The sequence below is a fragment of the Anastrepha obliqua genome, chromosome 3, assembly GCF_027943255.1.
Source record: "Anastrepha obliqua isolate idAnaObli1 chromosome 3, idAnaObli1_1.0, whole genome shotgun sequence".
Lineage (NCBI taxonomy): Eukaryota > Metazoa > Arthropoda > Insecta > Diptera > Tephritidae > Anastrepha > Anastrepha obliqua.
The window spans coordinates 101,128,119-101,153,504 of record NC_072894.1 but is presented as its reverse complement, the minus strand read 5'-3'; the positions used below and the strand labels follow the sequence as shown (position 1 = coordinate 101,153,504).

The 25,386-nt window shown below is 36.9% G+C and overlaps 1 protein-coding gene across 1 annotated transcript in view; it reads right to left on the bottom strand.

Moving 5' to 3' along the window:
* Positions 1 to 1,978: 1,978 nt before the first annotated feature.
* LOC129242870 (uncharacterized) overlaps positions 1,979 to 25,386 on the bottom strand; it is a 143,872-nt gene continuing 120,464 nt past the window's right edge. Inside the window, exons 3-6 of the mRNA XM_054879763.1 lie at positions 5,223 to 5,367; positions 4,845 to 4,958; positions 2,359 to 2,517; positions 1,979 to 2,259 (exon numbers count right to left, since the gene is read on the bottom strand). Coding sequence (XP_054735738.1) covers positions 2,048 to 2,259; positions 2,359 to 2,517; positions 4,845 to 4,958; positions 5,223 to 5,367 — 630 coding nt within the window. The 3' untranslated portion in view covers positions 1,979 to 2,047. The remainder of the gene's footprint in view (positions 2,260 to 2,358; positions 2,518 to 4,844; positions 4,959 to 5,222; positions 5,368 to 25,386) is intronic.

Here is a 25,386-nt window from a genome sequence, read left to right as displayed (position 1 = left end):
TGAAATAAAATCCTATTCTTTAAATTATTTTAAGAATTTTCTTTACACAATTTGAATTATATTAATTTCTCAATTTATTTCATTGCTTATTGTAAAAAAGGAGCATATCTTAAACTAAAACTATCTGCTTAGCTTTAAGTTTACGACGCTTCATTTCATTAATTCAAGTATTTTAGGCTTACAATTAAAATTTTGCGGTACATTTTTATTACACCTTTTTCCTAATACATTTACTGTTAAATATATTTAAACCAGTAATGTTTCAATAAAAAAAATTTACTTCAATTTAAATCAATTACAATTATATTTATTTATTATTATTTATTTATTTAGTACTTTATTTATAGTTTATGTACAAGTTGCGTTGATTATCCGACGAAAAAACCTCACGCTTCATATACTTGCGACAAGTACTTGATGAAGTTTTTTGTGCTCAACGCCAAGAGATTTGGGTACTATAAATCTCTTAACGATCACCCTGCGCGTAGATGCCCACTAAATTTGTTGTTGATAATTAGTATACAGTCCTGCAATGAAGAAAATTTGTCATTAGTAACAATTAAAAGAAAACGTGAAGATGGGAAAATGAAAACAAATTAAAAATCCGAAAACTGCAGCAAAAGTTGAATATGCGTGAAGATTTTCGCAATTTGTGGATTTTCACCCGTGCACAAGTTTATATTTCTTTAATAACAAAACATCCATGTTGGAGCCACTTGTTTCTTATTAGGTGAGTTTACGTGCTTGGTTTTCATAAATTTGTTCATCACTTCAAAGTGCATTACTCGAGCTTTTGCATTTTCTGCGCTTTCACAGGTTAAACTTTCTATTATTTGAAGCTTTCAGCTATTTTTTGTTGTTCAGAAATGCACTCAAAATACTGGCGTTTATAACATATATTTATCGACTTCTTCGCAATTTGAAGTTGTGAAGGACTTTGTCTACCTTGGGACCAGCATCAGCTACAAAAATGACGTCAGCCTGGAGATCAACCAGAGAATAACTCTTGCCAACAGGTATTACTTTGGGCTCAGCAGGCAATTGTGAAGAACAGCTCTCTCTCGACGGACCAAACGGACATTCTAAAAAACGCCCCCCATTCTCGTTTAGAGTGAGAAATTCTCGGTGTGATCTTCAGTATGCTCCGCGTTGGTGAGGAGTATCGGGTACGGTGGACAAACGAAGATATAACATGAGCTATATAGGGACATGGACATAGTTAAGTGTATAAAAATACAGCCGCTACGCTGGCTTGGCCATGTCAATCGTAAGAACGAAGACGCTCCAGTAAGAAGAACCCACGAATCGGTACTCTAAAAAGGAAGACGAGGAAGGGGAAGCTTACAGCTTCGTTGGAGCGATCAAGTGCTGCAGGACCTGCACTCTAGTGTCAGCAGGACAGACACACCTGACGGACTATTTGGGACTCGGCCAATACCGACATACGTTTGTAGCGCCCCTAAGTAAGTAAATAACTTCTACGAGTTTGACTGATTTATTAATGAAGACTTGAGCTACACAGTTTTACGTTTTTTTTTTTATGCACGCAAACCATTAGCGGAGCTATAGCAGTTTGTAAGCTTAATTGTGATTTCATATCTCTAATATTAAAAAAATGCACGCAAAACCCTGGCAAATATATGGAGCTTTTGAAATTTATCGCTGCTTTCATAGATGAAAGCTTTTAATGTATTGCTCTTTCTTAGTTTCATAATTTTACTTTAATTGAATTAATTGTTTTTGATGCCCTCAAACTTCAACCTCTTATCATACTTACTTCATTTAATGCCATGCAAAATCCTTGTTTTAATTTTAAATTAATAAAAAAATTCTCCTGATGTCTAATTGATCATTCACTTATGCTGCTTCTTCTCAGCCTCCTACTCCTTCCCCTAAACGAACCACTCATCCTTCTGTGCAGCACCGACAGCTGCTGCGGCTGCTGCTGCGGCCGCTGCATTTTGATTACCCACAGAGATGTTCGTTTGATTGAGACCCGCCGTTGCGACGGCAGCGGCTGACGGATTTGTGTGTGAAAGATCTTGACCTAATTGACGGAATTTGCTAAGCACCAAATGGGACGGACTTTGGTGGCCATCTTCGATAAGTTGCGTAGAATGCGGTGGTACCCGTATGGTCCCGCAGGGTGATGCCAGTTTCCCGACGTCGGTGGCAGTTGTGTGTGTTCGCGAGACAATGTGCCGCCATGATGATAATGCAGATGCTTCGATGAGCCATTAGTTTCGGCGGTATGATGCACTGGAAATCATATTGAAAATAGGAGTTATATGATTTTTCTTTTCACCTTTTTCTATTTTACAACATATGTACTATACTTAGTGGAGGCAAACGACTTACTTTGTATTGCTGTATTTTGGTTGAGATTTGTCTCATCCTGACGCCGGCAAACACATATCGAAATGCCTACAATTACGGCGCTCAAGACTAGTACTATCCCGACTACGATCAGCACAAACCATGTCATATCGACACCGAAAACTGTGGCAGCTGTTTCGCCTAAGAGCATAACAAAGTTTGTAAAATACAGTTTTAGATTTGACTAAAAATAGTTGGTTGAAATCTTAACATTAGCCAAAAATTCTTAAATTTAAGGACCCACATAGGAATGAGAGTATTAAATTTCCCGGCTAAAGAGATTTGTTTAGTCTGCTATGAGAATAACTGCCATCTGACGGTATATCAGTATATAACAGAAGTAATTCACTTCAAAATGTAATAGGTTTATATTTGTCAAGATGAATAATGGTGCTCACTCCCACCAACTATGAAACCAATGAGAGGCCCATGTAAATCAATTCTCACCACCGTTCCGTTCTGTAGTATCGTAGATTGCTGTTTCATCTTGACAGCTGATACAGACGTACGGGCGTACGTTTACGTTGATAAGTGTGAGCACTATTAGGCGAATATACTCCTGTAATATTCAACTATACAACTTTTTATGAGATAGCATTGCGTTCTTAGCGAAAATTCTAGCATCATTGGCAACATCAAGCGTTCGGTCAACAACAAAAATAAGTTGTTGCTCAGGTATTTACTGTACTTTTAACATTATTTTGATTTTATCACTGCTTTCATCCATTCCCTAATCAGTTATTAAATAAGTAAACATTTTCATACTTCCTTTTAAAAAAAAAAAAAAATAAATAATTGGCGCGTACACTTCTGTTAGGTGTTTGGCCGAGCTCCTCCTCCTATTTGTGGTGTGCGTCTTGGTGTTGTTCCACAAATGGAGGGACCTACAGTTTCAAGCCGACTCCGAACGGCAGATATTTTTATGAGGATCTTTTTCATGGCAGAAATACACTCGGAGGTTTGCCATTGCCTGCCGAGGGGCGACCGCTATTAGAAAAATGTTTTTATTAATTTTGCTTTCACCAAGATTCGAACCAACGACCTCTCAGTGAGTTCCGAATGGTGATCACGCACCAACCCATTCGGCTACGGCGGCCGCCTTTTATCTCCCTCAAATTGTAAGTTGTGTTCAAAATAACTACGGCAATAATGCCGCAGATTATCAGCTGAGCATCAGCAAGTGAGTACCAAGCCAGTGGTAAGGGGTATGTTCAGAGCACTCAATAATTACAGCAATATTGTGTGACACTGTGAATTTTTAAGTTTAAGTTGACGTTAAAATCAAAATGTCAGAAACATCATCACATGCCATCGTACATTTCATCAAGGTCGAGCCGCGTTTATGACTTTTGACACAACAGGTATCTGCGTCCAGGTTACGCTATTACCTTCCGCAATGACCTGTTGCTGGTACTCAGCTGATACATACAACATATTAATACAAAATATGGACATAAGGATTTAAAACTTCGTTCCATTCGAGCTTAATTTTGCGCTAAAAATGAAAATAAAATATTCAACTTCAATGTAGTATTTATTAAACGAAAACTTCCATTACCTCTTCCATTTATACGCCGAAGTGACAAATTTTATACTGCGCTTGATTAACTAGTGATGACCATCAGATTGCCAACAATTTACTGACAGAACGTGACCTTGGCATTGCTGCAACAATTGTGAGACAGTACATGGTGCTATCTCATAAAAAGTAACTCTTGCGCAATTATCAAAGCCCGAACACACAGCTCCAGTTCACCCATGTTCTCCTATTCTCACAAAAAAGTTGTCCCACGATTTCTTCATTTTTCGTCCCAACAAAGTTTCTACATACTCAGAATACTCTACAACCAGTCAAGGTTCATATCTCTCAGAAAAAAGTCTTTAGCTCCTGTTTGTAGCTACATCGTATTGGCTTGCTTCAGTGAAGTAAGTATCTTTCGAACATACATATTCACACTTGAATCGTTTTTTAGTCTTAAAGAGTACTTAATCAAGGTATCCCACGGTGATCTTATCTGGAAGGTTTTGGGTGGGTAGTAGGATCTATTTGTTAAAATTTTCATAGCACCATTACTTTGGTGGAGTCTAACCTGCGAGCGCTTTTACAGATGAAAGCTTACTTATATATATATTATTGGAGCTTTAATCGTTTTTTGTCGTTTGTTTAAAAAAAAAGCGTTAAAGCTTGAGTGCTTAAACATACAAATGCTTGTGAGCTTTCATAGTATTTTTTGTTTTTTTCCGCAAGGCTCTCAAATCTTTGCCATTTATTTACCTACTCAGCTCAACTTTATAGCCACCCATTAAAGTATATAACCTGCTCAAGTGTGCATACTGCCTCTTATACTCCTCTTTAGATAATACGAGCACATAATGAAGACTGCTAAAAAAATACCCATTCAAACAAGCTTCTATTTTTTGTATTTAATTTTGCAGCTTACTCACACACATCCGATTTTCATACTTACTTTGGCATACCGATTCATCAGAATTGTCACCACAATGATTAATGCCATCGCAGAGTAAATCCGGACTTATGCAAAACTCGCGCGCTGCACAGGTGAAATCATTGCAGGTGTGCTCTGTGCATTTGCATATGCAAAATAATAGAAAACGTACCGAAAGAAGAAAAGACAAACAGTGAACAAATCCGATAAGAAATTTTCATCAAGTTTTGTTTGAAAAATATAAAAAAAAAACACAGGAAAAAAGGAGAAGTGGAGATTGCCACTTCAGCTCTAAAGCTAATTAGCAAGTTGTATGAGTTAATTTAAAATTAAATTTTCAAATTTAGCCAACTTTTAAGTGTTTGTGATTGTGACTGAGAGTTTATTAAATATACGCACTTGGATCCTTCACCGATGTTATGACCAGCTTGAAACCGTTCGCATCAGTACCCCAATTGTCGGTAACATATTTTAGTGTGACAAAGTTTGTGCGTGTCAATATGGAGCTGACCGTTTGTTTAGTATTGCGGCAGGAGATATCAACCTGAAAATAAAAAAAGAGTAAAATTAATATAAATTAATTAATATAAATTGTGCAAGAGAGAATTGGCAGGCAATTTGAAAAACAGTGCAGTAACGGTTAGATTTTTCGAGAGGTTAATGAACCTTTCTGTGTTAGCGGCATATATAAAATGCACTGAGTACAGATATATATACATATATAATTACCCGTACACCCTTTCTGGGTGTTTGGCTGAGCTCCCCCTCCTCCACAAATGGAGGGACCTACAGTTTCAAGCTGACTCCGAATGGCAGATATTTTTTTATGAGGAGCTTTTTCATGGCAGAAATACTCTCGGAGGTTTGATATTGGCTGCCGAGTGGCGACCGTTATTAGAAAAAACGTTTCCTTCATTTTGGTGTTTCACCGAGATTCGAATCTAGGTTCCCTCTGAATTCCGAATGGTAGTCACGCACCAACCCATTCGGCCACCTGAGTACAGATACAACGAGTAAATACACTCTAGCCCGAAAAGTATGCTTCGAGGTTTATCCCGGTGGGTATAAAGGAAGAAGATGGCCTCATCTGAAGGACTTCAGGTTACTAATTAACGTCGGTTAACATGAGGAAGATTATTACGATTATTTATTTAGACTTTTAGCAACTTAGTAGGCCTCTTCTATTTGCTACTTCTCTACTCGGTTCACTTGCAAAAAAATTTGTCTGTGTAAGCAACAACAAAGACTCGCCATGTTTTTTTTTTTCGTTTTTTATGAGGTGTAAAAGCAATCGAAAGCGTTCGCCTACAGGAATACCAGTTTGGTAATTACGTCTGGAAGCCGTAGTGAGCAATAAGCTCAATCGTCGGTTACATTCGTCTGCTGCTCGTCTTGCTGCATTTTATCAATACGGCAGTTGTTCTTACTGCTGCGTTTGTCTAGCATTGTTCCTTCGCCTCCAATCAATGTTGCGAAGTTCTACGATAATTTGTGTTGCAAAAGCTTATACCGTTTTCCACTTTTCATGTGACTCAAGCATTTGTGGGGCTAGATTTTTGGGCGTTAGAAACACATCAGTTCTGTTTGTTAAGTCATCGCGTTCTTCAGCGAACCTGATGCCATAAAAGACCACATGTTCAGCAGCCTTCTCTTCGTTCAAGCATCCTGGGCAATAAGGACTGCCAGACAAGTCTAGGCGATGCAGATATTTTTGGAAGCATCCGTGTCCGCTTAAAATCTGCGTCAGGCAAGCATCAACAATCAAGATTCGCCGCTACCTCATTAAACTGGTATAACTCACTATTATACAAACAAATGTAATTTTAGACAAGTCTACTCGAGCGCTTCCAAGATATGTTTATTTATTCCAGCTACTTCATCTATTCGCCACTTACTAACGTTTGACGAATAGAAGAGCCTTAGTATTTTAGCCCTAATCCCTTTTCGTTCCATTTGGCACCTTAATCAAATGTTGATGCGTCGTTCGCGAAGAGATTTTTTCAAACATTTTTTATTTTAATAATCTCTTATCATAAAAAAATGGTATGAAATATGTACCGTGCGGTAGTTTCATAAAAAAATCATGATTTCTCAACGAATTGGCAGGACACGAATGACTCATCGACATGGGATTAGGGAAAATAAAGTTGAAAGGCTATTTTTAAACCCATTTATCCGCAGAAGTAAGCTTTATTGCCCGTGTTAAGATTGGTGGAAATACAGTCTGTGTCAGAAGAAAAGAACCAGTTTTTTCTTATGACTTCAAAATATATTTCGTTGTTCTTATTGCTGCGTAATAGTCCTACTCAACTGTAATAGTCCCTACTGTTCTCAGAAAATCACATTGAGAAACAACAAAACAAGAAAATGGAGTCACAGTATTGGACTGGCCTTCCCAGTCCCCAGATGCATGTGGAACTATGAAAACGCATCTTGCCGGAAGGCCAGTCCATGATTTAAAGCAACTCGTGCGTGAAGTTCACAAAATCTAGCTCTGTTGGTCGACGAGCTACACAGAAAAGCTGGTTCGAAGCATGCCGAGAAGATACCAGGCTATACACAACACCGATGAAGGCTTATTGAGTAATTGCGACTCGTAGTTTTGTACATACTTTTATGTAAAAAAATTTTAAATTTATAAATTTTATACTTCATGAATAATCGCGGTTCCTTTTTTCTGACACAGACTGTATATTATTCATGTAATAATTTTATAGAAGTTGAATTCAGACCATCAGAAGGGCACTGAAGAAATATATTCCGATATTCCCAATAGTGCTACGTATTTCGTGTATCGTAGATGATATTTCGCGTATATTCGCAAGACGACCAGTATCACAGCAATCATTTTTTAGATCAATATTGCATCACTTGTAAAAAATGACAAATCGCATCATTTGCTGAGGGTTAAAATTCGACCTACTCTTTACCAGAACATTTGCATTTTCGTCCCTTCATTTTGATTGCTCATAGAGAAACTTAAACTCGTATTACAATTCAATTACCAATCGTTTGACTCTGTTTGATTCATTAAAAATGCATTCAAGCGAACTTTTGTTAGTCCCTTCTTATGAAAACTATAAACTGCCTGTTAGCATGGCGCAACAGATTAACCTGCTCGCTTGCATCTTTTCATTTTATAGCTGTAAAATATGCAAAAAAAAAAAAACCAAAAACAAATTAAGCAGTCGCTGCAGAGTGCGCTTGACAGCCGAAAATGATACTTTAAATGTACATACATATGTACAAATTGATTTTCATCGCATAGCTTAACGGTGCCTTTCGGCTTTCACTTTTGTTCCAGCTACGCTTTGATGGCTTCCTGCTTTGCTACATTGTCGTCGCCGGGTTTACATTTTAAATCATGTCAATGGGGTTTTCACAATGATATGAGTTCATCTTCTTGCTCTGCTTACACACACACAACCATCCACACACACAAATGCATAGAGAGTGTTCACCTCTGTCTCTTTCATGCCAACAGTATGTATTCCATAACAATGACGAAAGAAATTGAATCGAATGAGGAAGAATATACCCAAAAAAACCTTGAACCAAAAAACGTAGAGCACATAAAACTTGGCCAACGTCAAATGGAAGTAATAATAAAAAATCATAAAGCTCACAAAATGAAAATGAAAAACAAAACGGAAGAAAAACAAACTAACACACAAAATGAAGAGCTGCAAAAAAAAAATAACAAAAATGGGGAAAATGTATTAAATGAAATTGTGAACATAGACAAGCAGATGAAAGGGGCCAAATTGGGATTAGAAAATCTCGAGCCTGCAACTGTCATAAAAGCCATAAAGGGATCAGCTGCAGCGTTCAAACATATATAGGTAAGTATACATGCGAAGCACAGCTAGTAGTGAGCGGCGACAAGCGAAATGAAGACGAATCTGCCATTTTTACAAAATACACTGTATTCCACTGTCAGTTAAGAGTATCCAAATGAACAGGCGCATACTCGTATATGTAGAGAAACAAATATATGTATGTATGTGAAGCCACCAGGACGTACATGGGTATGTAAGCACTCACGGCGATAAACAGCAGTGACACAGAAAATTGTGAGACATAATGTTTTTAATAATACAAATACTCATGCATACAGACGTTTACTACGAGTAAGGAAGTGTGCGTGGGCGTGTGCTCACCTCGTTCTCTGCGCTTGTTGAGCTTAGCTGTATGGGCATTTGCGGCTGCTGTGACGAGTATATAAACAGCTTAAAATTCTAATTATAAAATAGGCGCACACACATAAATACATTGCTCACATATATGTAGAGATGATAAAAGCATAGCCACAAATAGCTGCACGACGGTGGACCGACCATATAGAAAGATACATACGCACACACTTGTAGGTACTTGTAAATAGGTAAAAAGGCGAAAGACCACAATGCAGCGGGCAGCACACGAAATATATCACCGGATGACAGAGAGTCCACAAAGATTTTTGAATCATAAATAAGCCACAAATGCAAATGCTATAAAGCGAAAGAAAATGCAAAAATGATAGTTACATACACATAAATGGCAAAGAGCAAAGAAAAAAAGGAAAAATTTTGAAAAGAAAAAAATTAATTAGGATTAAATGAATCAAGAATAAAGCAAATCGAGTGTAAAATATACAAGAAAATAAATGCTAAATATATCAATTTCAAAAAAGAAAAACAGCCCATTGAATAAATTTAGACTCTTAAAGTTTGCTCTAAATGGGCACAGGCAAGCGAGATAGAACAGCCTTTTTTGGCTTAGCAAAGGCAGCTGCTACCGGTTGAAGTCCACGGAAAGCATGACTAAAAAGTTTAAGGGCCTCATATTTAAGTACTCCCGTGTGACAAGTTTATCATATTTTTGAGTATATAAGTTAGCTTAAAAGTAGTTAAGCAGCTGACAAATGCTAGGTTTATTCGGTTATTCAAATTCCACTAAGTAGGACTAGTCCAGTCTAGCCAAGCTTGGGCAATTATCATATCCGATGAGGTGTTCCTTGGACTGTTTGAGAAAAGTATTCTGGAGAAGATTTTTGGAACTTTCCAGGTTGGTGACGGCGAGTATCGTAGGCGATGGAACAATGAGCTGTATGAGCTTAGCACAGCGAATAAATATCAAGCGGCTTCGTTGGCTAGGTCATGTCGTCCGAATGGAAGAAGAGAAAGGAAAGAGAACGTAGAGGACGTTGGAAAGATCAGATCACTTGGTTTGTCTAACTGGCGCCGGTTAGCACGAGAAAGAAACGACTGGCGCACTTTGTTAAACTCGGCCAAAATCACGTAAGCGGCCAATCAAGAAGAAGCAGTCAAGGCTTGGATAATAATTTTAGATAGCTAGTTCAACGTACGGTACCATCATCACGAGTTTCTGTTTAGCCTAAATTCCACCTAGAAAACATAGAGAGCTGTAAGTTTTCGATTCCTATACTCGTATGTTATGTATTTTACGTAAGTTGAGAGCCGTCAGAGAATCATGCTGCCATATGTTTTTCTACCTCCTCCAAATATGCTCTAAAATTGATTTTTCTTACAAATGTAAAACATACAGAAGCGCATTAAAGCGATAATAAAGGCAAAGCAAACAAAAGGGGGGAGAGTTCCAGCGCTAGTTTACTGGAGCGGTAACCCTTGGTCGGGGAAAACCGAGTCATTCCGGTATGTAGAACCGGCTGCCATGGGAATGTTATATCGAAGGCCAACCACCACCTATTGTAGAAGTAGAGATTCAGCTGCCATCGCGAGACCCGCGTAACTTTAGCTCAATTACGATCCTACTTATTCAGAATCGGCGCCGACATAATCAATTTATGTACGGCATGTGAAGGCACACAACGCACGATACTAACTAGCTATTCTCATGCCCTCTCAAATCCACTCAGCTAACTTCCCTCTCCCTCTGGGCCAAAACAGCACGTTTCCTGAGCCTTCCGTTAGATGAGTTAGACGATGACGTTCGGTGACTACACCGCACTGGCACGGCCTAGTGCACTGCGACAACAATAAAACAAACAGACAAAAGAACCAAAGTGTTGTATATATGGTCGATGAAAATTACACTGGTGCATTTCTGATGACGTGCTGAGTAAAAACTTCTAAGTTTCTATGCACATTAAATTAAGGGGTCTAGAAATTAAAAAAAATCGATTTTTTTGTTTTTCCGATATTTCGAAAGATAGTATCTTAAAAATATACTGTGAAATTTTCAGGCGGAAATTCTCAATATTATAGCTTCTACAGCTCATGAACTATTGGGTTGTTCGGAAAGTAATTTCATTTATTTGCGGATATATCGAGCTTCGAGGTTAAACTCAGGCCTTTCAGGTGGTCATAAAAGTTGAATTCGATAAATTTAACCTCTAACTGATCTTAAGTGTTGTTATTCGCCGGTTTGCATCTACTAATGCCTTTATTGCGTCTTTATCGACTTCAACCGGTCTTCCAGAACGTGGTGCATCTTCGACATCAAAATTACCGTATCGAAATTTTGCAAACCTGTTCTGGCACTGACGTATTGTCAACACATCTTCTCCATACTCATCGGTTAATTTCTTTTTTGCTTGAACAGCATTTTTACCTTTTCTATAGTAAAAAAGTAAAATATGACGAAATTGCTGCTTATTGCTCTCCATATTTAAAAGGGCACTGTCAAAGCATATAATGACAATGCGACTTAAGTGTGAAGTTAGCTGTGAAAAAATACAATTAAATCCTCTGTCGAGAAAAAAACGAAATTACTTTCCGAACAACCCAATAGGTAGAGAGCGGTCCGCGCTCTCTTAAAGTCATTTATTTCGAAACGACTTTTTCGTCCTGGTGTAGTCAAAAAAAAAAAAAAAAAACTATTCAACTGAATCGTCTGAAGTTTAAATATGTTGTTCACAACATCAATGGCTATCGCCCGTACTAGAACTTTGTTATTATTTGAATTATTTCGAATTTTTGTGATTAAAAAATTGGAAAAAAGCTCAAGTCAATTCAAAACCGCTCCATTTTGTAATTTTTTTTTATTCTAATAAAGGGACATAGCTACAGTAAAAAAACTTCCTGAAAGTACCCTAAATTTTCGAACTCTAGACCACCGGGAGCCCTTAAGTCTAAGTTTTATTTAAGAAAGCTACTTTAAGTAGGCAAAGCAAAGATGAAAAATGTACTCTCACTAATTCTACTGATTTGTTATATCTGCTGATTTGTTAATGTGTTGCTTACTACTTTTTGGTCTATACTTTTGCCTTAAGAGTAGACTATCGCATGCCGCTCTTGGTGGCTCTGGTAGTACCTACTCTATTTCTTCTGGGGCCTCGAATAATCCAGTTGCAGGCACTTAAGTCATGCATTTTAAATCATCTGTCGTGCATAACAACCCCCGCCTCTATTAGAATGAGCCAATTTTTTTGTGACCCACTCCACTTTATTTTGTATCAGCCTTGCAAGCGTAGCTTAGTCGAATCTTAAATTCAAAATTTGTGAGTTCTTACTTGCAAGTTTTCTTCAATTTCTAGAAGGATTCTTTTTTTTTGTTCATAATTAATATTCTCTGCAGGATATCTATGCACCAATCATATCCTATTACCCACCCACTGAACAAACATTGCGGCTAATATTTCAAATCCACTATCACCTCGAGACACACCCCGTAAATCTTGCAAGCGACAACAAATTGTTAGCTTCGTTGGCGCCTTTGAAGTTAAACGAACATTGCAAATCACCAGGAGGTTATCAGTGTGAATACTTACAAACACACACATGCATGAGCATACAAATGCATATGCATATCTAAATGTGGCAATGTAAGTGTGGAAAATACATTGCTCTACATTTGCCGCCATACCTCCTACACGTACATACATGCACATATTTAGACATGGTTGCAACCATTCGTCATTGGCATAGTAGTGCAATAAGTGCCATGGCCTGACTGCTATGCTGCTTCCTATGCATATTTCTGTTGCAAGCAAGCATAGCGCAGAAGATGACAGAAGGAAGTAAGTAGGGATGCCTTGTAAGAAGAATGGCTTAAAAACAACAGCGTAAAAATGCAAAAACAACAAGTGCACGAACGTTGGCGTGTGTGGTTGTGTGTTAATACGGAAGCTGCTGCAATTTGTTGCAACAAATATACGATCTAATGTGGATTTTATACTGCACCCACAGCCTGCAGGTAATATTTAGAATGCAGCGTCAACTATGCTGTTATTGCATATGTATACATGTGTGTATGTGTGTGTGCAAGTGGAAATTTTGTGGATTATGATGAAGGAGATAATGATCTCATTCAAGTATTTTTGTTTTTGTTACTGCTACTGCTATACCTGCTGCAGCATAGTGGATAGCTGAAAATAATCAAAGTGCAATGATGACTCTGTCTCAGGCGGATGCAACACGCCACGACAGCGATGCCCGTTGTTAGTTGTTATTATGCAAATTGTTGTTGTTGTGTTTATTTTTCTCGCTTCACCATTCTTAGAAACTGCTACTGCTGTGCTGCTACTGTTTGCTCAATTTCGCCATTAGATTGAAACTCATATTTGTTGTTACTACTGCCATTGCTTGGTATGGTGGCGGTATAATGGCCATGTCTATGTAGATGTGAAGGCTGACACAACGCTATTGTGCTCGCTCGTTTATCCTGTTTGACTGTCTGTAAGCACGAGAATTACTATGTATGCAATGTAATATGCATCGTTGCAATCTCCCCCACTTTCTTTCAGTTTTCGTGTTTTTTTTGTTTAGAAATTTTTATATTCTGGCAATACCGCAAGGATGCTGTATTGTCTATACTCGTGCTCGCTTGGGCTGACAGCTACAGCACAGATTCGTTGCTTCGTAGAATTCGTTCTATTTCAGGAAGTAAGTGTTCATACTTATGCTTAGCGGCAACAGTGTTGCATATTTGCATGTGTATGTGTGTTGCTCTTTTATATATTTAATGGCACGCGACAACCACGGCAAAAACTAAGTTAGAGCAGCAGAGCTATACAAAAGTGTTGAGAGTTGGAAGGCATTCAGTAGAGCTACTTCAAAAGTTGTGTTGTGGCATTCTTTTATGTACGTAAAGAGTGATTGTGTAGAATTAAAAATTAAAATAAAAACAAGTATTGAAAAGGCCGCCGTCACCGGATGGCTTACTCCCTGACTACCATTTGAGAGTGCGTAAAACAGCAAAATGAAAAAGTTATTTTCTAATAGCGGTCGCCCCTCGGCAGGCAATGGCAAACCTCCGAGTGTGTTTCTGCTATGAAACAGCTCTGCATAGGTCCCTCCATTTGTGGAACAATGTCAACATAAACACCTAACAGAAGTGTACGCACCAATTATTTATTTTTTTTTTTTTGTTTTTACGGAAGAGTCTAAGCTTGGATAAAATCTAACTTTATACTTGCCCTAACCACTATTAATTTAAACTCCTACTTGTATGATTTCTTCTCATATGCGCTCCGTTACAAAATTATATATATATCACTATTTTTTTGTAGAAATATAGTTCATATTACAAGAAAAACCAGAAATCGCAGGGACTCAAACTGCGCACAAAATTTTTAAGTTTTAGAAAAAAACTATTGTTTTTTTAAAATTTCATTAAAATTGTTCACTTTTTGACCAGAATTTTTAGGATTTTTTCTGAATGTGTGGTTTTAAGGCTCATTAATTTTAGTGCATATTTTTCTATTGTAATAGCGGTCGCTCCTCGGCAGGCAATGGCAAACCTCCGAGTGTATTTCCGCCGTGAAAAAGCTCCTTATAAAAATATCTGCCGTTCGGAGCCGGCTTGAAACTGTAGGTCCCTCCATTTGTGGAGCAACATCAAGACGCACACCACAAATGGGAGGAAGAGCTCGGCCAAGAGGATGTACACTCCAATTATATATATATATATACACAAGGCCGGGTCGATTTGTGGGGAGGCAAAAAAATCGCCCATTGCTCTGCGAAAATCATATTCTAGGGATCAAAATAAGAAACTTTGCCGTCAGGAACCATACCTCTAAAACGAATTCTGATGTCCCCCAATTTGGGTCGAACTTTTTAGTTTCTTTTCTATAACTCACTTAAATTAATTTTTTCATTTACATACCTATGTTCTGACTAAATAAATTTCTTAAGAGAAAAATAGATATTATTATAAATAAATAATAAATATTATTATAAACAAATAAAAATAAAGAAAAAACATAGCCATTTAGCTGATTTTTTCATGTAAAGGCCAAAAATGGTGATATTTTGAAATTGGGAGACATCAGAATTCGTTTTAGAGGTATGGTTCCTTCGGCAAAGTTTCTTATTTTGATCCCTAAAATACGATTTTCACAGAGCAATGAGCGATTTTTAAATTGACCCGCCCTAATATACACATAGATAGCACTAGTTTTATTGCATTCACTTCTTTTTCAGTTGGTACTAACCTTAAAAAGATAGCTGTTCAAATTTCATTATATTCTATTCACTAGTTCGTGAGTTATGGTGCTAAGAGTGACGCTAATTTTGTTGTAAAAAAAATCGTGTTTTAATTTTACATATCTTCTTGATGGCAAAAAATTCCGTTCAAGAAAAGCGATGGCTTAAAAAGTGTTATGGGGGCATCACTCCACCAGAAACAATAGCAAAACGATGGTTTGCTGACTTCAAACGTGCCAACATGCACAAGGCAGTGGGTGTCCGAATAAGGCGGTAACACCAGAAAAAATAAAAAAATCCACAAAATCATTTTGAATAATCGAGAAGTGAAGTTGCGTGAGTTAGCTGACATCGTAAAGATATCAAAAGAACGCGTTGGTTTTATATTGCGTGAGCATTTGACTATGAAAAAGTTGTGTTCAAAGTGGTTGCCGCGTTTATTCCCTTTTGACTAAAATCAGGTGAATCTCAAGTCAGTCAAAACAATGGCAAAACTACATGAATCAAACTTCGACTTGCTCTAACATTCTCTGTATTTGCCAGATTTGGCTTCCAGCGACTACTTGCTGTTCGCAGGCCTGAAAAAAATGCTCGCCGGTAAGAAATTTCGCTCGAATGAAGAGGTTATCGCTGAAACTGAGGCCCATTTTGAGGCAAAAGATAAATTGTTTTATAAAAGTGGCATTGAAATGTTAGAGCAACCCTGGAATGATAGCGTTGTTCTTGATGGAAATTACGTTGATGAATAAAACTAATTTTGAACAAAATAAAACGTTTTTTCTTGTTAGGCCCGGGACTTTTCAGCCCATGTGTTAAATGTTGTTTTCAAATCAAACATGAAAAAATGTAGACGCTTCGAGGTTTCATTATTTTTACGCAAAATACAGCTTTTAACACTTATAAGTGAAAAATGACATTAAATGTCCACCATGAGCACCTCTACAGGTAAAATTCTCCAAACAGTCGATGCATGAATGTCTAATTGTTAAGAACGTCGAGATATCGATGTTGAAGGTTGTCCAGCAAGACTTTGCGCTACAGATCCTCCAATTTGTGGTCTACCAGTCCTTTTTCTATCTTCGACAGAACCAGTTTTTTTTAATTTTTGACCAATCTTTGAAACGATTATATCGACACAAAAAATGACATAAAAAAGGTACCGTCCAGAAATTTTTCACTACTGACATCTAGACATTACTTTTGAAGGACCCTTTATGAATAAGTAGGAAGCACGAAGTGGAATTTTTCGAAAATTTATTCCTTTGAAACTAAAAAGTTATTTAAAAAATTTAATTGATGAGAAAAACTGAGTATGAAAAATTATTTTATAAAATATATACTTTCGCTCGCATATGCAATTTTTTCCGGTATAAATTTATTGTCGTACGGTGTAACTTTACAGAAATATCGCGCGTTGAAGGCAACTTTAAAGGCAACAGCGAACGAGGAATGGGACGGCACGTTTTCGCGGCGCAAGATTCAGCTGTTCAGTAGTTCCAGCATCAAAAAATATAAAAAAATTATTTCAAAAAAGCAAAAAGACCAAAGGACTTTCTCTCACAATTTCACAATTTGTCATACATCAATAGGTTAATAGGAAGTTATACAAGGTGGCGCAACATTTAATTACCCTATCGGAAGGTTTATAGTTTTGGAAAATGGCGTAGTACGTCAATTATATTTGACGCTTATGAACTAGACAGCTGCAACACGCAAAAAAATGGAGCGCGTAAAGGCAAAAATAAAGATTTCCATCATCCAAAATCATTTATTGTATTCAGTAAAAAGGTTAAATTAGATGATTAATTTTGCGCCATCTTGTATGGATGTAAACGTTATCTAGACAAAACATGCTTGTTAGGAATTAGTTACTTTTATTACTCGAGATGTGCGACCATTTCGAATAATTAACTTTCTAAAATGCATCCATTTTTAATAAATTTTCGTAAGAGTGGAACAATCAATCATCCATATTCGGAGCCCAAATCACGATACAAGTTATGAAATTTGACTAATATGCATGGAAAATAATAAATGTTGATACTCATGTGTGTAACTTGTTGAATATCTTGTTCGTTTATGCACCTCCTATGGTGCTCATCATCAATTCACTGTGCAAAGCACTAACCACAAACACAACGAAACTAATAGCAGACAGCGAGTCTGACAGCCAAACTAGTTCGCATAACCTAAATCTTTTATGCTTTGTCATGCAACAATGGCAAAGTCGCAGTGGTTCTGTTAACAACCGCTGCTGTGGCAGCAACAAGAAAGCAACGATAACAAAAAAGTAAACTACAAAAAAAAAAAACAAGATCTGTATTTTCAGTATGTCGAGTAAGGCGCGCCACCGGTAAGAGAAAAAGCCTTGAAATAGAAACTAAAGAAAGCAGAAAAAAATTAAAATAAAAATCAGAAAGAATATCTGTACGCTTAATGTAAAAATCTAAGAGAAATAAACGCTACGAGTACTCATACTTTTTTGTTATTATTATTTGTTGCTTTTGTGCTTATCGCACTGGTTAATATTTTTGCTGCTGTTGCCGTTGTTGGGCTTGTTTCTTTAGCCTGTGTTATTATTCTTTTACTATTGCATTAAAATGGAATTCATTTTCAAAGCCACATATTGTGTTGCGGACATGATACAGTGGGCTCGCAGGTTATTTGAACCAGTGTTTTTTTATATAACATATTAAAAAAATTTAAAATAAATATCACACCATTAAATTTCTAATTTCAAATATTAAAAAATAATATTAAAATGTGCAAATAAAAAACCTATAATTCTCCCTTTTTGTCACAAATTAATATACAAAATTATTTGGCGCATTTGAATTATATAAAGGGTTTTCCAATAAGAGGTGCTATTTCCGTAAAAGATAAAAAGTTTCGTTGATTGTGTGGCACGTAGCGCCGTCCTTTTAAAAATAAACGTTGTCCAGATCATTACCATCCAATTCCGGCCATAAAAGCTCGTTAATAATCTCTCGATAGCGAAATCCATTCCCGTAACTGTTGCTCCAGCTTCATTTTCGAAAAAGTAAGGTCCAAACCGCACCAAAAAAATCACACGTTGAGGATAGAGAGGCTTTCAACAATAACTCTTGGATCCAACAATTTTGCTTGTTGACTAAGCCACCGAGGTGAAAATGGCCTCATCACTCAAGATGATTTTTCGATGGAATTCCGGATCATTTTCATGCATTTCAACGACCCAATCAGCAAAGTTCCGACGTTGTTGATGATCGGCCGGCTTGAGTTCTTGTGTTAACTGGACTTTATAAGCCTTAAGACCCAAATCTTTATACAAAATACGGTGTAATGACGTTTGTGGAATGCCTAATTCCAAAGAACGACGAGGAATGGACAAACCTGGGTTTTCTTCAACACTCTCGGCTACAACAGCAATCTTTTCGATTTTCGGCTGTTCTTGAGCGACGTGCACGGGTTTTATTCTTCACATCACTAACTTGTCATCAATTTCAATATTGCGGTCCGACAAGGTGCTTCACGAAGAATCAAAAATGTTTGAGTTTTACGAACCGTTTCTGCCAAATTTTCACCATTTTTATAGTGAATTTTAATAATTTCAATGCGTTGTTTAAGCGTGTATCGTTCCATTTTTATTAATGGCGTAGTTTCTACTTGTCAAATATCAAAAAATGACAGCTTCAAAAGCTATATCTACCGAAATAGAGGGCTATTCAAAATAACACCTGTTAGTGGAAAACCCTTTGCAATTAAATGAATTGTGACGCCGAGAGTTCGCGCCAAAAAACGGTATTTTAAGTTTTTTTTACCGCATTAATAATAAAGCCTCAAATGCAAAGTCAAAATAGAAAATATTGGTTCCAAAGGCAAGCGACTACGTTTCCCATCTTTCTGACACAATCTATTTCATGTCTTGGATAAGCCTCTGCAGTTCAGACCCCTCTTACGTTCGCACAAAATCAACTACTCAAAAGTTCCTGGATTCCTCGTCGTCAGAATAACTGCCATGAAGTCAGTGAGAAACTCTAAACTCCTCTACTAAATACAAAACATTAACGCTAGAGAAACAGTTCTTGGTGCATGTGACTCGACTTCGGAATTCTCTTGCACGGTTTAAAATTGCATTTAGTATCTACAAGTATACGCGAAATTCAGAAATATATAATATTAGCTCTAAGAGACATAATTTTAATTCATAAATGATGTTAACTTGATTTGTTTTTCTATGTAACTTAAAATATATTTTTAAATTTCATCATGAAAACCACAAACTAATGTGACTAGCACTGATAATTATAAGGTTTACCCCTTCTGTGTTAGGATAGAATCACTAAATAATTAAAAATGAAAATAAAAGTAAAAGTTAATTAGCTATAGAGCCAAATTGTCACTTAAGTAAGGCACACAATGATGAAAACGTTCATGTTGCACTCCGCATAATTTCATGGTAGTGTTTGTTAAGCGGAATTGAAATTGAAATTTCAATAGCTCGAGCCAAGTAGCACCAAGAGATTTGATGGTTTCTAAAACACTCAGGCTAAAAAAGCCTGGAAGGAGGGTAGAAGGGAAGGAGAAAAGTATCAGACAAAGAGATAGGAAAGAATAGAGACAGAGATAAAGGTAATTAGTCCTCACAGTGCGGCCGATTCCCAAAAAGCTGGCCAAAAGTCGAAAAAAAAAAGTTTCTAGATAGAGTTTTTTTGTCTTTGGGTTGGCTACAGTAATGCCTTGAGTAGTGAAAACCGTTCATAGCAACGTCCTGTACCCTAAGTATCCTCTGTATTTTCAGTCGCAACGTGGCCTTCGTTTGAGCATCGTATTACTGTCGATGAATAGTGAAAGTTGTACACATTTGAAAGATTTTGTAATGGAGTAAATTGAACAAAACCAAATGGAATCATCTTCGGAAGGTTAGTAAAATACGTGAAATCTTTAGTACATATCAATACCTCGACACAAAATTTTTAGCTGCAGCAATACGTAGATACATTTTTTGCAATTTTTTCTTTATAAAATTTGAGTTTTCAAACTGTATAGTAATACAACGCCGTCATATGCTGCTTTGAAACCTATTAAAGGTTACTCAAAAAAGTAATGGTTACTGAATAAAACAAGATTCAGCTGCTACCACTTGCTACCTTGCGACCCCGAAAACATATAAATTAACATGCATTTTGATTATGTTCTAGAATATACGCTATTTCACGTGAGGGGGTGGCCAATAGGGGTGGAAGGGGGTGGATTTTCAAAATTTTAAGATCAAATTCGTAATCAGCGACCTCGACAACCCCCGAGTAAGAAATTTTGAATCAATTACTTAATTTTTTGAGTTTTGGCCAGCTTTTCGGGAATCGGCCGCACTGTGGTCCTGTGAGAGTTTTCCAGATTCTTTGGCAAATCTGTAAATATCCTCCAGTTTTAGAGAACGAATATTAATCATTCTTTAAAAACTCGTTACCTTGCTCTAGCAAAGGCATGACACTCACAGAGAAAATGCTCAGTGCTATCCGTCTCCTCCAAGCAAGACAGACACATTGGCTCCTCAATGATTCCAATGGTGGTCATATGCTGACCCCATGGGTTGTGTTCTATAATAATACCGACCATCAACCGAATGCCTTTACTTCCAAGTTTTATTATTGTAGAAAGTTTGAGAGTTTTCTGTTCGGACTTGTCACAAAACACTTTGCAGTTCTGCAGCATTCTAGATCGGACCATCGCTCTTTATGTAAATTGCATACAAAATCGCTGGTCCAATTCATGATTCCTGCGGAACTGATTCCGATTATTGGTTCTGGCCCTTGTGGAGGAACCGCTGAACCTGCGGTTGGCCAATTCATCGGCAATTTCGTTTCCTTGAACACCGGAGTGTCCTGGCACCCATATAAACACCTGTTTCCCGCTCCATCTCCTCTCGATTATCGATTCGGCTACTTTCAGGATGGCCAAAATTTCCGCTAAAAAACAGTTGCCATTTCCCCGTGTTAAGCGGAAAGAATCTGCCAAATGTTCGCTTTTAAATTTTTGGAAGATCTTCATATTCTCCAATGATTTAAAATGTGATATAGCACCGTAGGCCTAAGTAGCTAGTGTGCTCTATCAATTAGTGTTATATTTCATATTGCTCTAATAAATAATAATAATGAAATGTGATATTTAGCGAAATCACAACACAGAGATCCACGACAATCGGTTCTATGGTATCGGAACAACCCGAATTTATATCCGCCCGAGAACTATTACTCCAACAGCATCCCCTCAAAAACTATAATAACTTAACTCAAACCAAACGGCAAAGTTAACAATCTGCAATACGCTGATCTTACCCGAGCGCTCTATGACGATGTGGACATAATTAAGCGCATTATTCAGCAGGGCGTGGGCTGAGCAACGTCGAGCGTATGGATGCAGAAACTCCAGCAAGGAAGGTGTAGGGATAGCAAGTTAGCAAGGACAACGACGTAGAGGAAGACCATGATTTATTTTCATTTAATGGGGATAATTCAAAAATTCATATTCACAGCATCTTTAGCTGGTTAAACTGCGTTCATAGTCAGAGGAAATTTGTTAACTAAATTCAATTCAAGTATTAGATTACCTAAGAACGCCACAAAGTGAGTAATGCATACCGGTTCAAATAAGCTCGGTTCCACTGTACATACACATACGTACACGTTTCCGTATTAGTAGTTGTTTGTTTGTTGTCATAGTATTTATTTGTGTTAAGTATTGCAGTGGTTACTATTGCAGTAGTTACTGTTATTTTCTCGCGCTTTTATTGTCATAGTTTTGTTATTTGCATGGCGTAGCTGGTTGCTCTCAAATACTTAGCAAAATTTTTACTTCTACAAAAATGAACTATAAAGAAAACAAAGGCTTAACAGAGCATGGTTAATACAAAGCCGACCGAAACGAAGGAAGTAACATTTTTTGGTACTTTTATTCTTTTTGTTTACTTTTGTACGCATTTATGTCTTCTTGCAAGTTCAGACTTGCTTCCTCCTGCTTACTTATTTCCATATTTACGCGTGAGTGTGTCGCTGATGGCCTTGCGCTCTTCCTGCCTGGCCTGGCTAGTTTGGTTGCAGATGTAGCGGACTCTGTATTAAATTTTTTTGTTTCTTTTTACGCTAACTTATTTTGTTTTTTCTTAGTTTGTTCATACAGCTCTCTCCGCTTTTTATGCTTATTTGGACGTTGAAAATAAGTAACTTTTGTGTGAGTACAAAAGAAAAAGTGCGAACACAAAGAAAATCAGTGTGTAATATTAGTGTTTTACTTCCACATAAATTCCTTATTTTAATAGCATCGCTAAACAAAGCAAGAGGAAAGAAAATCCTTAAACAAATGTAAACAAGTAACTAGAATACTTATGTATACATACATATATTTATAGTTGTATAATATAGAGTTGTATGTTGAGCGAGCCTAATGGTTCTAAAATGTTGTTAAAACAAATAGACACAACTTTGCTTTGAAACTGTTGCAGGAGGGCCTAAGTAAGTTTAATGATGTTGCTGTGTAGCAACTTAGTATTTAAGGCCACTATGATTGGACAGCTTTTAATCAATGAATACGGCATTAAATCAATGAATGCAGCTATACTAAGATTAAAGCTTGCACAGGAATGCCCTAAATGATATTAGCGTCGTATTCAAGGTCAGCCTTATTTGGTTTCCGAGACACAGGGATATTGAGGGAAACTCTAAAGCCTATGAGCTAGCTAGGAAAGGTACTGCTCTACAACTACTCAGTGACAAATAGCCACGAGTAAACTAATAATGAAAAAACAAAATTATCCACGAGGTAAATAAGGGATGGAGAGATGAAGGCCCTTGCGAAACAGCTATGCTACGATGACCGCAAATAAACAAGACAAATACAAAGGAATTGCTTAGTCTCTCAAGAGATGATATGTCGAAGGTCGTGACTTGTGTCACCGGCCATTGGCATTCCTTCAGACTAGGAGTTTTCTCACATGAGTATTGTAGAAGTTTTAGAGATGAGGAAGAAGAAGAAACAGTTGAACACTTAGCCTTAGCTAAAATCGACCTGTTCTGATTCTGGTTCTAGGTAAACACTTTTTCAAGTCTCTAACAGAACTGTTTGGCGTGGGGATTATACCAATACGCTTGTTGAGTTAAGGTATTCGACAAGTTTTTTTCAAAATAAATTTTTACATTGCATGGTTAGAAGTGCACTACACAGACGTATTTAAAACGCTACATAAGAAACAAGCCGCATAACAACTGCCAAAGTTCTCATGTGGCAAGTAAAGATAGAGCACCTGGTATGTTGTGTTCAAAAGACCTAGCAGAACAATATTAGGTTTTAACAAGGTTTCAAAATATTGACAACATAATTTCAAGCCAGTGCAGAGTTTTATTCAAACTGTGAGTGTATTGAAAAAGGTTTATGACGAAAGGCAATTTCAGAGGTATTTGCACACAGAATGACAATTTAATGTCAGTTTAATTAATTGCAACGAGATGTTGGTAAAAAGATCTGCCAAACTGCGCTTCTGCAGCGCTAACTGAAACAGTCATTGGAATTAATTAATGTTTCACGGCTAAAGGAAATTTTTTATCTTTATAGTAAGGCAAAAATAATTCAAGAATATTTATTAAACACTAAATATATAGAGCATTAAAAAAACCAGCCCACCTGTTTTATTAAAAAAAACTAAAAAGCCAAATAAAAAGGTCTCCTAACAAGGGCAACGGCAGAGTGGACCAAAGTCAAGCATAAATTTATGAGCGCAGCGGCTTTTAAGGCATCAATTGAATGTAAGGAAAACTACGCTCGACAAAACATCAAAAAATTTGTATACTTATAATATTTATTTTTTGCTTATTTTCTTCTTACATAAAACCCACTTGCACTTGGTTGCTTTTAGCTGATGTTCACATTATTTTTCCCTATTTTGTTTTGTTTTTTAATACAAACTACTTTGTAGTTGCTTTCTATTTTCTCAACGCAGTCACCCCTTGCTCTGAGTGCCCTTCATTTGTGAATTTTTTGTGCCGTAACATTTACCTACTTAACACTTTCGCACAATGTGAAGTTCAAGCACATTTGCTTATACATTTATATTATTTTGTATGTATTGTGTATGCGTAAAAATGTTAAAATACATAAATATGCAAATGCTTTCGTAGACAGTTACCAACTGCCATTTTATGTTTTGATATTTTTACCCCAATTTTTTTGCTGTTTCCCTTCACCATTTCCCTCGCTTCAGCATTTTTATACAATATTTTTTTTTTTGGTTTTTGCGTTTCCTAATGCAAAATACTTTTCCATACTTTTGCAATTATCCGAAAAATCTGAAGCAACAGCCGCAAGTCGTTTTGTAGCTTCTAAAGCTTCGAAAAGTGAAAATTATATAGATGAAAAAAGAGTTAAGACTAAGAAGGATGAGGTTAGATTACTTGCCTATTATGTATGCAAATGGTTTGAATGGTGGAATGCATAAAAATTAGTATTTTTTCAAATGAAACTTAATGGCAGTGCTAACTACTTGAAATTCACTTATGAAAGGTTCTAACGAGGATAATGCTTATATAAAAAAATATTTTTGTAGGCAGTTGGGTTCAAGATAAGTATATTTTGTAGCTCTTCGAATATATAAATATCATTTTGATTTTAATACAGAGTCAAAAAGCGGGCTTCAAGCTTTTTAAAGAATTAATTTTATTATTATTTACTTTAAAAAATTAAACATAAAATAAATTACTTTACTAAATTTGATGACACTGCAACTAGTTATACAGTCCGTGTCAGAAAAAAGGAACCGCGATTATTCATAAAGTATAAAAGATATATATTTAAAAAATGTTTACATAAAAGTATGTACAAAACTACGAGTCGCAATTACTCAACGAGCCGTGTAGCCCTCATCGTTTTCGAGTAAAGCCTGGCATCTTCTTCATGCTTTGAACCAGCTTTTATGCGTAGCTCGTCGACAAACAGGACTAGATTTTGCGAATTTGACGCACGAGTTGCTTTAAATTGTGGACTGACACACATTTTCAATGGGGTTGACGTCTGGGGACTGGGAAGGCCAGTCCATTAATGTGACGCCATTTTCTTGTTTTTTGTTTCTCAATGTGTTTTTCTGAGATCAGTGGTTTTGATGATGTGGGGCGGTAGGATATGTTCGCCTCCGGCAGTCGACG